This window comes from Rhinopithecus roxellana, chromosome 4 (assembly GCF_007565055.1).
Source record: "Rhinopithecus roxellana isolate Shanxi Qingling chromosome 4, ASM756505v1, whole genome shotgun sequence".
NCBI classification, from domain to species: Eukaryota; Metazoa; Chordata; class Mammalia; order Primates; family Cercopithecidae; genus Rhinopithecus; species Rhinopithecus roxellana.
In genome coordinates, this window is record NC_044552.1 from 165,487,597 (window position 1) to 165,505,516 (window position 17,920).

Genomic DNA, 17,920 nt, shown 5'->3' on the forward strand with positions numbered 1-17,920 from the left:
GATGTGCACAGTTCAGTATCTTCTAAAAGTAAGTCTGAATTGTGGAGTAGAAGAAAACATAAATCTCATTATGTTAGCCTGAGTCCTGTAGAAGATAGATAGAGGCTTGTATGTTCTACTTTATTAAGGCATACAATCACAAGGAGCAGGATTGAGGAAGGCAAAGAGGGAGACACAGCACAAGGGTACAGGGTACACACTGAGAACCTTGTGAGTCAGGGCCATATTCAGAGCCTGTATAAATGACTGCTTCACAGTGCACTCTGTGTGGAGGCGAAAGAAGGAAGAATGTATCTGTCTGCTAGAGTTTCCTACTGGTCAGGTGCAGTAATTCCCCTGCACGTTCCAGTTGCTCGTGAGTGGGCACGAAACAGGTTCCTGTAGGATCTGGTCCTCCGTATCAACTGAGAATCCCCAGGGAAGAAGGCATGAGATACATAGCCTGGGCATCGGACACAGGGCCCCTGGAAGTGCCCGCATAATGTTGGTTATAGTCTATGCAGAGTTGGTCATGGCAGCAACCACTGGAGCTGGAGTAAGTCGCCAGAGACACTGGAGATAGGTGAGATCAAAAGGATGAATATGAAAGGGAGCATAAGAAGTGTCATACACATGTGTCAATCATCATATCCTGATTTTACATGAAGAAGCCCAAACCCAGAGTGAGAGATATACACAATCATGGAGCTTCATTAGTAGAACTCATGGAGCCAGGGGCTTCCAGCTCCCTATCTGGTGCCTTTTCAGTTTTCTGTGTTATTTCTGTAAACATAGAGCATACAGTATCCAAGAGCATCTGTGACCGCTCCTCTCACACCAGTCTCAAAAATCTCCTACACTTAGTGCCTCAATGACCCAGTAAAACATTATGTTTAAAGCACTTCCTTGCGTCTTACTTGGTTTCTCTTACCTAATTCCGAAAACAAAATGGATACCACGAGCCAGAGAACAGATTCAAGTCCATGAATGCAAAACGTGAGGCAAAGAAACCTCAATTAATGATAAATCTCTGAAGGTGTATATTTTCTTTTTGCCTAATAATCTTCTTACATATAAGTCTAATTAACGCTTGAATGTGATTAAAACAAACAAACAAACCTTTCAGGAGGCCGGGCGCGGTGGCTCACGCCTGTAATCCCAGCACTTTGGGAGTCCGAGGTGGGCAGATCACAAGGTCAGGAGATCGCGACCATCTTGGCTAACACGGTGAAACCCCGTCTCTACTAAAAATACAAAAAAACTAGCCGGGCGTGGTGGTGGGCGCCTGTAGTCCCAGCTACTCAGGAGGCTGAGGCAGGAGAATGGCGTGAACCCGGGAGGCGGAGCTTGCACCGCACTCCAGCCTGGGCTACAGAGTGAGACTCTGTATCGAAAAAAAAAAAAAAAAAAACTTTCAGCAAAGAGCTTATAGAAGTCAATGGCCTAACTTCTGCAAACAAGAATCTTGTCAAAGAACATGGTAGAACACACTTCTCCCACGTTCAAGAGGCATTGATTTTAGTCCAGGCAATATACTTAAGTGTTCGTTATGTATGCATGTTTGAATTCATATGCTGACTCAGACCTGACATGACTTGCCTGAGAATAGTTATCAGAATGAAGATGTCGCCACAGAAAGGTTGATGTGCTCTAATTCAAGATGATAACATAATTGTTTCACTTTTGTGGCAAAGAATTACAAAGCAATAAGATTATGTAACACTATGTTGAAATTCTTCATACCTTTTAAAAGAATGTATTCTTATAACTAAGAGAAGAAAACAAGATTCAGTTTATGCTTTATTTTAAATCTTACTATTTTGAATATCTAATTTGTAACACAAGTTTACTCTCAAAATTCTAAAGTCTGTTTCTTTAACAGAACAAAGTGCCAGTGGTAATGGTTATATCAGTCTTTATGAATACAAGCTCTATTATAACAGGTATTCAGCTTCCAGCAGCACTATTTTTCTTGAGACTCATGCATTTTTCATTGTCTAGTCATTCTGAGTTTAAAGTGGATAGGATGTCCTTTTAAATGCATAAACAAAGAAGATGAAAATGTGTATCATAGTCTCCTTTCTATTTCTGCCACTAAAATTATAGGAACTATGTATCTTATGTTAGAATGCATCTGGTGTGTTATTCCATATACTACATGAATAACCTACAGCTCGCTGTGCAAAATTCCAACCGGCACCATATTTAGCATCATTTTTGCAAGATAGCACCTTACCAGGCTTGCTCTGAAAAGCACCAGAAAATAGCTTATTAATCTCAATGTCTAACTGGCAGATGGGATACAGTAAAAAAAACAACATGATTTTTGTCTTTCAGAGCTAGTAGTTTTTCAAGGTAAGATAAGCAACCATCTTTCAAATCTTCTAAGACTTTGCCATTTTCATTTACAGATATTTGTTTACTCATAAATTTGTTCACTCTTTCATCCTGTGTTTATTGAGCATCTGTTTTATTTCTGTCCAGCAGTCCTCAAGGCACTAGAAACAGAAAACAATAAAATGCATTCCCGTATTTTCAGGAGCTTATGAGCTACACAATATGGTGAGTGCAAATAGTGATAGGGAAATGCAGGTGAGGACACTTGCCTCACCCTTGGGAGCAGGGAGTGGCTAAACAGAGGGTCTCTGAAGAAAACATTGTCATAAGGCCATGAGGAGTTAGGTGAAAGGATCACAGATCTACCGTAGCAGTTATCTAAGGAAAAAATATTTAGAAGGGATAGGGCAACAGTAAATGAACCAAAGAGATCCTAAGGCAGAGAGAGCAGGGAGAACATTTTTGTACAACACATCACCAAATGGATTTGTCCTGTGCTAATAGAGAACAAAAGAGAATTTGATCAGGGCAAGATGGCAGGGCAGGGGGCATAGTTAGCAGAGTGTCAACGTTTAGGCATTTAGGTTTATTTCTATTTTTATTTACTTATTTATTTGGTGACTCTAGGAACTAGCTCAGATACGCAGGCTGCAATAGCTACAATATCTAGCTCCCTGCAGGAGGAAAAAGACTCATGAACTAATCTGATAAAAGATTCCTTTCACTCCATCCTGTTTTACATGTCGTGCTCATTAGCATGACCAATAAAACCATAATTTGTATTCGCCATCAAATCACACCAGCAGCAGCTGAATGACATGGCCACTAATTAAAAGCAGAAATTGAATACAGCAGACTTGATGTTTTGTTTGACTGAAGAAACAAGAATAGATTTGTATTGACCTCTTGTTGAAAGGCACACATTACAGATATCTTGATGCAAGAGTTTTCATCAGAGGGTCAGTCCCAGACTTGTTTTTGTCTTTACCGCCTCTAGAATATTTCTGGAAACCAGCCAGTTAGGTTGCTAACTATAAGTTCTTGCACTCTATGAGGGCACAGAGTATATTTTTGCCACCAAAATAGTAGTATAGCATAGTGATTAAAAAGTTGAGATTTGGAACCACATAACCTAGTTTGCATCCAAACTCTTCCCTTTGTTAGCTCTGTGACCTTGGGCTGCTTGTTTAACTTCTCTAAGCATCAGTTAACTTATCTATAAAATCAAACAGTAATAATAGCTGCCTTATAAGGTTATTATGAGGATTCACTAAGATAGTATGTGTAAGTCTAAGCCCATGGCTTGGCACATAGTAAGAACTTACTAAATATAAATTATTATTGTTGTTTTAGCTTCATTGGCTCCATTTTATACTAAGTTATTTGAGGACCTAGCTCCCAAATCTTAGTTTAGTAGCTCTCCAGTGACAAGGACTGTGTCTTGTTCATCTTTACATGTATAGTGTATGGCATATAGAATGCTATTTTATACTATATTGGCGCATATACATAAGAAAGACTAAAATTGTATTCTCTTATATAAGTAATCTGTCATTTATTTGTGGTGTGATTTTGTTCAGGAAAGGCATAGCATATTGCCAAAGTTTTGAACACTATAGTTGTAATTTATAGAGCTGCAGGAATCCATGTCATAGCAATAGTTTTCACCCTTCTTGTCCCAAGGAGATGCTCTCCATACATAGCATTCTCCAGGAGACATACTCAGCATCACAACCCCATCAAAAAGTGGGGAAAGGATATGAACAGACATTTCTCAAAAGAAGATATTCATACAGCCAACAGACACATGAAAAAATGCTCATCATCACTGGCCATCAGAGAAATGCAAATCAAAACCACAATGAGATACCATCTCACACCAGTTAGAATGGCAATCATTAAGAAGTCAGGAAACAACAGGTGTTGGAGAGGATGTGGAGAAATAGGAACACTTTTACACTGTTGGTGGGATTGTAAACTAGTTCAACCATTATGGAAAACAGTATGGCAATTCCTCAAGGATCTAGAACTAGATGTACCATATGACCCAGCCATCCCACTACTGGGTATATACCCAAAGGATTATAAATTAGTCTACTACAAAGACACATGTACACGTATGTTTATTGCGGCACTATTCACAATAGCAAAGACTTGGAATCAACCCAAATGTCCATCTGTGACAGACTGGATTAAGAAAATGTGGCACATATACACCATGGAATACTATGCAGCCATAAAAAAGGATGAGTTTGCGTCCTTTGTAGGGACATGGATGCAGCTGGAAACCATCATTCTTAGCAAACTATCACAAGAAGAGAAAACCAAACACCGCATGTTCTCACTCATAGGTGGGAACTGAACAATGAGATCACTTGGACTCGGGAAGGGGAACATCACACACTGGGGTCTATCATGGGGAGGGGGGAGGGGGGAGGAGGGAGGGATTGCATTGGGGAGTTATACATGATATAAATGATGAATTGATGGGTGCTGACGAGTTGATGGGTGCAGCACACCAACATGGCATAAGTATACATATGTAACAAACCTGCACGTTATGCACATGTACCCTAGAACTTAAAGTATAATAAAAAAAAAAAAAAAAAAAAAAAAAAAAAAAAAAAACAACTCTTATATATTAGTTGTAACTCTAGTCATATTTCTTCCATTTGGGAATGTAAGTTATTATGCAAATAAGAATGATCCAGTGATAGGATAAGCTAAATTAATTTTTAAATCATTTTAAACATTACTAGTTTAACTATCATTGATATTGTTACATGGTGACTATATCAAATTCCTTCCATGAATTTTTTGAATTCTTCAAAATTCTGCAAAGTCAACACCTTTAATTTCTCACCATTTCCTTTTCACTTAGTCCCTACTAGCTATCCCCTCCATAAAACTCTCTGTTCTCTTGGTTTTCATGACACCAGTGCTACTCTGTTCCTCTCCACTCAACCAAAACTCTTAAAGGATGACAGTGACTACAAATTATGTCTTGTCAGTCTTCATTCTCTCTACCCTCTAAGCAACATTAAGTATTACAACTATTCAATCCATGAATGTCTCTTTTCTTTTGGTTTCCTTAACACCAAAACTCTCTTGCTCTTCCTCTTAGCCTTCTAACCACTTCCGACTCCAGTGATGTGCTTCTTCTCCCTCATCCACCTCCAACCTTGGGATTCCCCAAAGATATTTCCCAAGGCTCTCTTACTTTCTCTCCTACTCTCCATTTCTTGGGGATATTGTCCATTTCCGGTATTTTTTTTTTTTTTTTTTCTCGAGACGGAGTCTCACTCTGCCGCCCAGGCTGGAGTGCAGTGGCCAGATCTCAGCTCACTGCAAGCTCCGCCTCCCGGGTTTACGCCATTCTCCTGCCTCAGCCTCCGGAGTAGCTGGGACTACAGGTGCCCGCCACCTCCCCCGGCTAGTTTTTTGTATTTTTTTAGTAGAGACGGGGTTTCACCGAGTTAGCCAGGATGGTCTCGATCTCCTGACCTCGTGATCTGCCTGCCTTGGCCTCCCAAAGTGCTGGGATCCGTTTCCGGTATTTTCACCATCACTTTTATGAGTATAACCTCTGCATATTTATCTCCTGGTTGACCTCCCTATCCCACTCCGATCCCATGCTACTAATGCTGCTGGATCATTTGGAAGTTCATCTGGCATCTCAAGTTCACTATACCTAAAATATGTATTGTGTCTCCACTAAAACCAGCTCCTTATCATTATTTTTGTCAGTAGATATTATACTTATCTTAGGCAGTCTTAAAAACCTTTAATGTTTTATAAGAGGTGGGGTCTTGCTCTGTAGCCCAGGCTTGAGTACAATGGTGTAATCATGGCTCACTTGCACACTTGACCTTCTAAGCCCAAGCAGTCCTCCTGTCTCAGCCTCCCAAGGAGCTGGGACTACAGGCATGTGCCATCACACCTGGATAATTTTTTAAATTTTTTGTAGAAATGAAGACTCACTGTGTTGTCCAGGCTGGTCTTAAACTCCTGGATTCAAGTGATCCTCCTGCCTTAGCCTCCCAGAGTGTTGGGATTATAGGTGTGAGCCACTGCGCCTGGCCTTTAAAATCATTTGAGTTAATTCTGGTACTCCTTTTTACCTCTACCTTTCTTTCTTTCTTTTATTAATCACCCCCTTTATTTCTACAAACTGTTTCGTGTTGCCTAGGCTTCTTCTGCACTGTCTACTTTTCTACTTCCTTTCAATGGTACTGCCTGGCTGTAGATACAGTGAAGAACATGGTACAAGCATCACAGTCCAGCTGAGGCAAGAAGTGTAAAGGCATTAGTTTCAATACAATGAGATAGAAGTAACATAGAGATGCATCCCAGGGAAGAGAAGACAGGTAACACTTCTCAAAGGGAGTGACATAGAAGCCAAATCTTGAAAGATGCATAAGAGTCACACTGGCAAAGGCACAAGAACATTTTGGAAATAATAACACATGCAAGGGAATGCAGGCACAGAAGACCATGATTCACTGCTGAAGTGCAAGTAAGCAGGCTGAAAGTGCATCATGGAGGAGTAATACAGGGAAATGGAGGGTCATGTTCCAGAGGTGGTGGGAATAGAGGGAGAGTGTTTAGGACATGATTTCAGTTATTTGTTGGCCATGTAACAAGCCATTGTACATCTGCATGCCCTAAAACAGCCTCATGTATTATTTCTCACAGTTCTTCAATTAGGCAGCAATCTTTCGGGGTCTACTCCATGGTGGCGTATGTTGGCATGCTTTGACTGGGGCAGGAGAATCCAGAAGCCTCACTCGCATGTCAGGACAGTGATGGCTGGCTGGATTTCTCTTTTTTTTACATGGTCTCTCAAAACTGAAGTACATGGAAGCTATATTTTATGAGGGCAGAAAATGGAAGTTGTAGAGCTTTATAAGGCCCAGAAGTCACATGACATCCCTTCCCCCATGTTCTGTTGGTCAGAGCAAGTCCCAAGACCAGCTCAGCTTCCAGAAAAGTCTCGAAAGAGACCCCTGCCTCCCTTTGGACAGAGCAGCAGGAATGTAAAGGCTATGTCGGCAGGCATCTTTGCAGATGTTCAGTACAGACCTTACAGATCTCTGCATTCTGTAGGGAACTATTGTAAGATTTTAAGCAGCATACTGACATTTTAAACATGGATGTTTAGAGGTATGTATTTGGCTTCTTTATAGAGATTGAATTCAGAGGTCAGGAGCCAGTACCTGGAAATAGGTTAACCTCAGAAAGTTCTTCTCTGCATGCCCACATGCCTTGCCACAGTTTTTCCTCCTCTTGGAAGCAGATGGAATGAACAAAATATAGCTGATGTTTTTTCTTTTTTAAAGCAAAATACAACCAAAGTACTGCCCAGGACTCTGTGCTCATTCCAGAAAAATGGACTCACATCTGTTATGGGGGACTAAATATGTAACACCGCAAATCCTTTGCCTAAAGCTTTTTGTTTAGAAATAATGGTGCATTACAAACTAGAGTGATATAGTTAACAATAATGTATTGTATATTCCAAAAGAGCTAGAAGAGAAGATTTTGAATGTGCTCACCACAAAGAAATGATAAATTTTTGATCTGACAATTGTTCTGCTTTATTATACAATGTGAACATGTATTGAAACATGAGACTGTACTGCATAAGTATGTACCATTATTATGTGTCAATTAAAAATAAAATAAAACTTTTATTGAAAGAAATACTACTGCTTGCTTCTATTATATTACTCTTTCTATAAATAAACCAGACAAGTCAGATGCACTTTCAGGGAGGGCAGAAATCTTTGTATTTCCAGGGGCTTTTTCTGTGTAAAAGCATGTGGGTGTATGTGACCAGAAAGCTTGTGAGGGCATTTTATTTGTATGCAAAATGAACGCCTTGAACCTTGCCTGTAGTCCCCGCTACAGAAGTCTATAGGGGCAGTGCCTATGAAAAAGCCACAAAAAAATTGGCATAATTTGAAAGGTTGTATTACATCATCACAGTACTGAATCTCCTTCATGAATGGCAGTTTTAGTGTGTAGGCAATTGTGACTTGAGCAGAGGAGAGCAGACACCTAATGCTCATCAAAGCTTCCTAGAGCAAACTGAGTTCTAGAGTCTGGGAATGGACAGCAGATGGTCCTTCTGGTTTTCAGGGATATGTATAGTGTATAGCCATTTCACACAGGGGTTTCTGGATCTGGGATTTCAATCTATAAAGAAAAGAGTCTCCCTTTATTGGTACAAGAACCTGAGGATGAGGTGGGAATATGGTCCCTCCTAGTCAGCGTTCAGGTACTGTCTCACCATCACTAAATATTTCATTAATACTATGGTGAGCATCAAGATGATGTTCTTTCCCCACCCACTCCCCACTCCCATTGGCACCGAGAGGTCAGTAGCTAGAAGCCAGGCTCTTTCAGAGAGTTGGTCTCAAATCCCAGTTTTTTGCCACTTCCTAGTTACATGACTGTGAGCAAACTCCTTAACCACTCTAAGCTTTGGTTTCCTTCTCTGTAAAATCTCAGTAATCATTGCACCTTCCTCAAGGGATTAGCTGTGAAGGACTAAAGGGAATAATATTTAATTGCACTTAATCCAGTGCATACTACCAGTGCTCAAAAAATTTTAACTGCTATTGTTTTAATGGGCTTCTTGCTGACCTTTGCTGTTTTTTTTTTTTTTCTTTATTTCTCAGGGAGATGTTAATCTCTGTGGCCCTGGGCCAGGTGTTATCCCTCCTTATTTGTGGAATTGGCTTGACTAGCAAGTATCTGTCAGAAGATTTCCATGCCAACACACCAGTCTTCCAGAGTTTCCTCAATTACATTCTTCTCTTCTTGGTCTATACCACCACACTAGCCGTCAGACAAGGTAAGCTCACAGAAACACCAGGAATATAGCTTTTACAAGCACCTAAAAAAAAGATGAGCCATGACCAGATAACGTTTTGTCACTTACAGCATCAGTTAAGATCATTGAAAACCCCAGATCTTACTTTTCTATTTTGCAGTAATATAGTAAACAAAATGACTGAATAAATCACAAAGAAAATTAATCATATGAATTCAGCAAGAAGTGGGAACTGCATGTATAGGCAAAAATGTACAATTTCTCACTTTTTGAATCCCTGTTAACATTACTTCTACCCTCTCATTGGAATTAAATGAGTTTTTCCTTGGAACTTGGAATAGACCTGATGCAGATATTCTAAATAATGCTTGCTCTGAGAAATCCAAGGGAATTGCAGACAAATATATGTTCTGTGGGAAAGTGACACAAGAAAGATACAAACTGTAAACACAGACAACTCTATTAATAACATCACAGAAAAAGAAAAAAAGAACACTACCACAAATGGTCAAATGAGATGTGAAATTATTTTAAACTTGAAATAATTAAAGAAATAAAACAAGTCCTCCAAGAGCCAATGCAAGAAAACCTTTTTTTAAAGAGGCAGTTGCCTTTGAAAAACCTCAAGGTACATCCCTGGAGGGGATGCTTCAGAGTCATATGATATGCCACTGAATCCAGTATGCTGTGGTTTGAATGTCACCTCCAAAACTCATGTTGACATGTAATTGCCACTGTGACAATATTAAGAGGTGAGACTAATAAGAAAGATGGTGAGCCTATTACTAGGCCATGAGGGCTTCACCCTCCTGAATGGATTAATGCCATTGTCATGGGAGTGGGTTCCAGCTAAATGTGGGTTTGGCCCCCCTCTTGCCCTCTCTTGCTCTTTCATGTGTGCTCTTGTGCCTGTCTGCCATGTGAGGATACTGCAAAAAGGCCCTCACCAGATGTGAGCCCTTTAACCTTGGACTTCCCAGCCTCCAGAACCATAAGAAATAAATCTGTGTTATTTATAAATTGCACAGTCTCGGGTACTATGAAATATGTTATGCATTATAGCAGCACAAAATGATCTATGACAAGGTGTAAACACTTTTATCTATGGCTCAGAAATAGCCATCAATTTTCCCCAAAATAGTAGCTGTCAGCTGTAAAATGTACATTGAAAAAAATCATTAATACATTTGGAGACAATTATTTACATTAATAATAGATAAGGACACATGTATAGCTGAGTACATCAATTTTAATAGTCACACTTTTATGAAACATGTACAAGACTGTTTATCAGTATTTAATTTTTACATTTATTTATTTGGATTAATGTCCAGAATAATAATGCTTAATTATAATGATTTGACCAATCCTGGATTTCATCTCATAGGAGGAATAAATATGAACAAGTTGAGACTGAATTCCAGTTTAATTTTAGATTTGTTTAAAGTATTGTAGAAGCTAATTTTATTTACCTCTCAAAAATTGGTGCTATCAGTGCTTGTTTATTAAAGTTTAACATCAATAGATATCATTATTTTAAAAATAAAATCTCAGGCCACTGAAGTTATTGACATTGAATCTCAGCTATGTTTCCTGAGTGTGATTTGGAAGCTAATAATTTTGAATGATGTAAATGGGTTATCTAAAGTCTAAAAAAAAAAAAAAAAGAGTCAAACTGCATAAAATATTTGAAGAAATTTATTCTGAGCCAAATATGAATGACCATGGTCCCTGACACAGCCCGTAGGAAGACCTGAGAACATGTGCCCAAGGTGGTCAGGGTGCAGCTTACTTTTATATTTAATACATTTTAGGGAGACCTGAGACTTCAATCATTTAAGAAATACTTTGGTTTGCAAACACCACATGTTCTCTCTCAGGTGGGAACTGAACAATGAAATCACTTGGACACAGGGCAGGGAACATCACACACTGGGGCCTGTTGTGGGTTGGGGGGCTGGGGGAAAGATAGCATTAGGGAAAATACCTAATATAAATGATGAATTGATGGCAAACCAACATGGCACATGTATACTTATGTATCAAACCTGCACGTTGTGCACATGTACCCTAGAACTTAAAGTATAATAAAAAATAAAATAAAATAAAAAAAGAAATACATTGGTTTGGTCCAGTAAGGCAGGACAACTCGAAGCAGGGGGCTTTCAGCTTATAGGTAGATTTAAAAATTTTCTGATTGACAATTGGTTGAGTTTCTCAACAGATCTGGGATTAATAGAAAGGAATATCTGGGTTAAGATAAAGGATTGTGGAGACCAAAGTTCTTATTTGCAGAGGAAGCCTTCAGGTAGTAGGCTTCAGAGAGAATAGGTTGTAAAATGTTTCTTATCAGACTTAAAGTCTGTGTTGATGTTAATGCTGGAGAAGTATAATGAAGCATGTTCAATCCCCACTTCCCATCTTGGCCTGAACCAGTCTTTCAGGTTACATTTTAAGAGTGCCCTGACTGAGGAGGAAGTCCATTCAGATGATTGAGGGGGGACTTAGCATTTTATTTTTGGTTTACAAAAGTTATCCCCATCATTTTACCATTGGTGCCTCAGTCCAGGAACAGACTCCAGGAAGTGAAGAAATAAGGGAGAAATATAATTAGAAATTCACTTATGACAGACTAGAAATGTGTAGCTTGGCCATATAGAACTAAGCAGTTGGACTTAAAAATCACTCGATGGAAGCTTGAATTAATATTAAAAGAATATAATTTTTTAGCCCAGTATAAGGAGTATAATTAAGAATAAGAAGATTAAATTAAGAATAATTTTTATAACACTTGAATATTACCCCCAAAGAATCCCATGAAAGTGAAGAATTTCTCTTCCCTAGTCATTTTTAGAACCAAACAAACTCTACTGCAAGATGGTACATTGTATTTAGTCTTTGAGTTTTTGTACCTCTCACTTTTCAGGAATCCAGGGATTTAACAAAAACTTGAATCAGGAACAAAAAAAAAGTTAAGCCATTCTAAAGGGCAGGGAGAATTATTTCAACCATACCAATAATTTACAGGTAGAGGCTAAAAAAACTTAGAAGATGAAATGTAGTAAAATGCCTAGAGTTAATAATTACAGTACCATCTATTGAGCCTCTATAATGTGCCAGCCACTGTGTATGTAAATTATCCTTTTTATTCCATCAATCCAAGGAAATAGGTACGATTATCCAAAATTTTGTAAATGAGAAAACCAAGGTTCTGACAGCCCAGGAAACTGCTTGAGGATATAGGAGAGCAAAGAGTAGAGGCCCATCCAAGGCGGGGCTGTGAGGACAGTGTGGCTTCAGGGCCACTCTGCCTCTCCTTGTGAGGTGCAGGGAAGGCAGGAGGAGGGAGCAGAGACCCTTCTGAAGAAAAGGAGAGGTTTTTTTTTTTCCTTTGAATTTCAAAACCCTGAATAGGAAACCAGCCCTCTGTGTAAGATGCAGTGAGATACCACAGTGCGGTCAGGAGGATTGTATTAGTCAGGGTTCTCTACAACCACAGGACTAATAGGATAGATGTATATATGAAAGGGAGTTTATTAAGGAGTATTGACTCAGGATCACAAGGTGAAGTCCCACAATAGGCTGTCTGCGAGCTGAGGAGCAAGGAAGCCAGTCCGAGTCCCCAAACCTCAAAAGTAGGGAAGCTGACAGTGCAGCCTTCAGTCTGTGGCCGAAGTTCCCAAAGCCCCTGGCAAATCACTGGTATAAGTCCAAGAATCCAAAAGCTGAAGAACTTGAAGTCCGATGTTTAAGGGCGGGCAGCATCCAGTGTGGGAGAAAGATGGAGGCCAGAAAACTCAGCCAGTCTAGTCCTTCCACGTTCCTCTGCCTGCTTTTATCCCAGCCGTGCTGGCAGCTGATTAGATGATGCCCACCCAGATTGAGGGTGGGTCTGAGTCTCCCAGTTTACTGATTCAAATGTTAGTCTCCTTTGGCAACACCCTCACAGACACACCCAGGAACAGTACTTTTCATCCTTCAATCCAATCAAGTTGACACTCAATATTAACCATCACAAGGATGTCATAGACGATTTAGGGAGAGGGTTGGAGGTGGACAGGCAAGAAAGACCAATGGAAAGAGGCTAAGGACTAGGAGCAGCAAGGAATTTGGAGGCTCTTCAGAGAGAAAAGGCTGAAGAGGGCTAAGGAAATTCTGACTGCCAATACCAGTTTGTGATGGAGATAATCAATTTCTGAAATACCCTCTGGAGATTTTTACCATCGCCTCAGATCGTCACTGAGTTTGCTGGCGTGTCTTCTTTTGGGTGTTTCCTCAGAATGATTATTTGTTTTAAGCTTCATCTTTAGAAGTTTTAATAGGCTGGCATTAAGCCAACATCTGGAAATGAACATAGTAATTACATTAATTTTCCATAGGCTGATTCAATACTATGTTCTGAAGATATACTAATCTTTCTAGTCAGGCACCTGAAAATTTGGGAAAGAATGAACAACAAAGAGGGAAGGATGGAAAGTGTGGTGTGTGCAAGGGAGAGTCTCTCGTAGTCACAAGTTCTCCTTTCCCACCACTCCCTGAGAGCTGCAGGTTAGGTCTCAGCCACGTGTTGCCACTCTGGGCCACATAACAGCATGAAGTTAGACTCAGAAATACATTTTTAAACAAATCTTTCTTTATAGTTTTAATCATATATCTTCTAAAATTTAATGATTGTCACATTTAAAACAATGTGCTAAATGTAAGAAGCCTTTCAAGAGCATTAAGGGTGAGGTTATTATGAAAGCCTGGCTTAAATTTGACTTCAAAGTTAAACTGAATTTTCCCTATCAAAATTTCATTGGACTCATGATCAAAGACTCTGAAGCAGCAGGCTCCAGTATAAGTTCCAAAATGAATTGGAGTTGAGTTTGCCCTTGATTATTAATTGATTCCTACAAAAATTTGGGTACCATCTTCCTTACAAAATATCTTATCCGATTGAGCAAATTTTAAGTCTAGCCCTCTTTATAGTTGGAGCTATGTGTTCTTCCAGATGGTTCTACAATTTTTAAAAAATATTTACTGTTCAAAACAAAGACCTTCAGAAATACAACTTTGTAGAAAGAAATGTACTTCACCAAAGTAGTTTTGTTGTCATTGTATCAAGTTTGAGAATTTAGGGAAAATAGAGATAACCGTTACATTAATAGCTTAATTGTAACCACTTTGAGAAGTTAGTTAGGAAATTAAAATGTACCCACTGAAATAAAGCCTGAAATCCAAACAACTCATACAAAGTGGTGCTTTAGGAATAGGACTAAGAAAGTATAGTGAAGCTTCCAAAAACGTATGCATTTGCCTAAGAAACTCTCAAAAGATGACTTCTCCTTATATCTACTCTCTTCTTAAAATTCCATGTAATTACAGCTGAAATCAGGAAGCAGAGGAACAAAATGCCAAGACTGTGAATCAGAGGTGAGGACAGACTGGGGTCCAGTGAAGACCGCCAGTTCTTGCTTTTGTGATATAAGAGCAAGAAATGTGACAGGCTTTTAAAGACAAAGGTGAAAATAGGATACAGTTCCTATCAAGAAAACATGTATCATCTAACTTTTTGCCCATAAGATTCTCTTGTCTATGATGACAAAAATCGTGCTGCTTCCCAGAGCTACCTTTAAGTTTTCAAATAATAGATACCCATGGTTCCTCTTTTAGCAGTTTTTATCTTCTGAGTGTATATAAATCGTAAAAACTTTGATAAGCAATAATTTCCTCTTCTCTGTCTTCTGCTACCATTTTTCTACATTCTTGTTTCTCTAATTCCTTTTTGTTATACACCAGCAATTTACTCACTGCTGGAGAAGTAAAGGCAAGATGCTGAGGGTAAAAAGAAAAAAACACTTTTAGCCTTTGTTTTCCTCTTCAACTCATAGTGGTAGGGAAAAAATGGGTATCAGTAATGAAAGCATGACTAGAATCATAAGTGTCTGCTTCTTTTTATATACAGACCCTGAAAAGAAAAGAAAATGTTGCCACCGTTGAGTGTTATTAGAGTACTAACAACTTCAGTATTCTTGGTGACTGGTTCTGCAAGTTTTGCTTTTTCATTGAAAAGTGTTTTTACAAGCTCTTCCAATTTTCATAAAAGACAAGCTTCCAGCTAAAAGCAATTTGATGAGTATGGCATGTATTTTGTTTTTCAGTGAATTATTGAAACATAGACATTAAACTATTTATTGAATCATGTATCTATTTCTTTGTGTGAGTGTAAAAATGAAACAAGTCTCTAATAGTGCTAATAGAACACTCATAAAAAATCTCTATGTAGAATCCCTTTGATTTTTTCAAAGAAATAATACTGAAAAGTAAACTGCATGCTTTACTCTTCATGGGAAATACTCACTTTGAACATTAAATTCTAGCAGATGGAAATCCTAGAGGTCTAGGTTCAAATGTTAATTCTAAGTGAGAAGGCTGAAGCAAGGAAGTTAGTTGGGTATTCAAGCACATGTGCTCTCCTGGCCCCTTCTGCTTACCATCCCCTTTCTCCACCCAGAATATTCAACTAGGGTAGAAGAGATAAGAGAAATATATAAATATGACAGTCCTGTCTACGCATACAGCTGGACACAAGTCATGACCCAATGGTCCAGTCCCACAAACGTTGGCATTTTAAATAAAAATTCTTCTGAGAGTCTGTGCCAAGAAAGTACCCTGCTATTTTTTTTTTTTTTTATGAGGAGGTTGGGGGTGGTAGCTGAGGAAGCATTAATTAAGAGGTAATTGTTGTTTCTTCCAACTCAAGAAAGCCTTCGTATTTGTTCTCTACAGAAATACTACATTTCTTACATACAGTTACATAGGCTAAATTCTCCATGACCAATATCACACTTAAAATACTTACATAATTGGAAGAAATAGAGAATTTCATACGAAATAAAATAGACCTATCAGATAGCCACACAAAATCTTGGAAACTTCGGTAGCCAGCATTTCCCTGTATGTCAGACCCTAGAGTCACCTGAAGATCTCACTTCCCCAGATCTGTAACTGTGCCTCTGCCTCTGTGAATCTTTGCCCCCTACTTTCATTGCAGATTTCTTTAATGCTTCTCATAGGCAGTCCAAAAAAAAAAAAAAAGCAGTGAAAGAATTAAACCAGGACCTAGGATTTTCTCAGAGCGGAAGCCTGAGTTCTGCTCACTCACAGCCCAGTTCTCAGTTCTCTGGGTAACACTGACTAAATCACTGAGAAGAAGGGACTGTTATTAGCATGTGGGCATAATAAGAAAGCACTTGGCAAATGTAAATACTAAATTGTAACTCCCTTGGGAGTCATGGGAGAAATAGTACTGTCACTTACCTAAGTCTGGTGAGGTAAATTCACTGGAGCCTCTTAAAAAGGGTCCCTTGTGGGAAATTACTTGGCAAATCTCCATTCCTATTTCTTGTCAGGTTGCATTTATTTTTACTTTTTAAGTATGATTGGAAAATTTTAGCCCCCACAGTATAAAGATTGCACCTCAGGGATTTCTGAGATGAATCTTTGGTAGATGCTTCATGGGAATTATGCTTATGTTGTCTAGGAAAAGAGAAGAACAGATTTCAGGCTGGGATGTTATACAGATATCATGCTGAGAAATTGGTAGAGAAAGTCACACAAGAAAATTAGAATCCACTTCTAGCAAAACTTCCTCCCAGTAGGTAGAGCAACTGAAACTCTCATATACCACCTGTATGTGGGAATACACATGATAATGCTGCCTTGAAAAATGTGGGAACGCTGCTTCGGAATAATAGCTTGGCATTGTCTCATAAGGTTAAATGTATACTTGCCATATGACTCAACAATTGCATTTTTCCAAGAGATGAAAACATAACATCCATGCAAAGATCTATATACAAATGCTCATTGCAACTTTATTCATAATTGCAAAAAACTAAACTACCCAAGTGCCCATCAGCTTACAAAAGGATAAACAAATTGCAGTAAATTCATGCAATGGAATGTCACTCACCAATAAAAAGAAATAAGGTACTGATATGTATAATAGTATGGATTAATCTCAAAAGCATTACACTAAGTGCAAGAATCCACACGTGTAAGTTTACATACTATATAATTACATACTGTAGAGTTATACAATGTTCTGGAAAACGCAAAACTGTAAGGACAGAGATCAGTGGTTTCCAGAGCCTGGGGTAGTGGTGGGAGGAGACTGACTGCAAAGGGGCACGAGGGAACTTTTGGGAGGATGGAAATGTTCTGTGTGTCTCAATTTTTGTAGCAATTACCCGACTATATACATTTGTTGAAACTCTTCAAACTGTACATGTAAAAGGAGAGAATTTTATTGTATCTAAGTTATACTTCAGTGCATCTGACTGAAGGGGGAAAAAAAAGAAAATTAACTACTATAGCTCAGCGGTTACCATGATGGAATAAGTTATCATTGGGTCTAGAGTTTACAATATGCAGCTATTTCCTCAGTCACTTACAGATATTAGGACATGCTGGTAAAACTTCCTACTTCCTTGTGGCATCCTTTTAGATGACAAGAATGAGTTCTGCTTCCCAAAAATCGTACCTGCATCAAGGAACTTGCTAGTGTTACATGAGCTATCAAGCTTAAGTCCATCAAACAATACAAAACACACACATTCTATACATAAGCAGTGCTTACAGTGCTTACAGGGTGAATCTGCACCAAATGGAGTCTCCCACAGTCTTAATGAAACTTATAGTATCCAATGGTACATTTCATGTTTATGCTAATGTATATGAACCTTTTCTTTTTTTTCTTTTCTTTTTTTTTTTTTTTTGAGA

At 38.8% G+C, this 17,920-nt stretch overlaps 1 protein-coding gene across 1 annotated transcript in view; it reads left to right on the forward strand.

Annotated features, from left to right (window-relative positions):
- Positions 1-17,920, forward strand: part of SLC35F1 (solute carrier family 35 member F1) — a 400,690-nt gene that overhangs the window by 225,583 nt on the left and 157,187 nt on the right. Inside the window, exon 2 of the mRNA XM_010353243.2 lies at positions 9,000-9,175. Coding sequence (XP_010351545.1) covers positions 9,000-9,175 — 176 coding nt within the window. The remainder of the gene's footprint in view (positions 1-8,999; positions 9,176-17,920) is intronic.